At 40.2% G+C, this 271-nt stretch overlaps 1 protein-coding gene across 2 annotated transcripts in view; it reads left to right on the top strand.

Annotated features, from left to right (window-relative positions):
* LOC119586896 (glycine-rich cell wall structural protein-like) overlaps positions 1-271 on the top strand; it is an 8,753-nt gene that overhangs the window by 6,655 nt on the left and 1,827 nt on the right. Inside the window, exon 1 of one of the 2 annotated variants that reach the window (XM_037935633.1) lies at positions 244-261. The exons of the other annotated variant lie outside the window; for it this stretch is intronic. Coding sequence (XP_037791561.1) covers positions 250-261 — 12 coding nt within the window. The 5' untranslated portion in view covers positions 244-249. Of the gene's footprint in view, positions 1-243; positions 262-271 lie in introns of those variants that run through there. 2 annotated transcript variants of the gene reach the window in all.

The following is a 271-nucleotide window of genomic DNA, read 5'->3' as shown; positions in this document are numbered from 1 at the left end:
AATAATGACATGGATTGCACGTTCACTTGTAATTCATAACGGTTACGATGCTGGACAAAAGTGGTATGATCTGTTTTTGACATTTTCAAGTGGATCTTCAAAGGTTACATAAGTGAATGGCCAACTTGATGACGCAAGTGGGTAGGATTTAGCCGGGGAAGGGCAGGTCAGTGACGTCACAGCACAAGTTCGAGATGAGGTATATAAAGCCTTGAATTTCTTCTATTTTCAACATTACCTACCACTACCATGAAGTTTGTGGTAAGTTTTG

Source organism: Penaeus monodon, chromosome 22 (genome assembly GCF_015228065.2).
Source record: "Penaeus monodon isolate SGIC_2016 chromosome 22, NSTDA_Pmon_1, whole genome shotgun sequence".
Lineage (NCBI taxonomy): Eukaryota > Metazoa > Arthropoda > Malacostraca > Decapoda > Penaeidae > Penaeus > Penaeus monodon.
The sequence above is the reverse complement of the archived record's forward strand: the minus strand, read 5'-3'. Positions and strand labels throughout refer to the sequence as shown.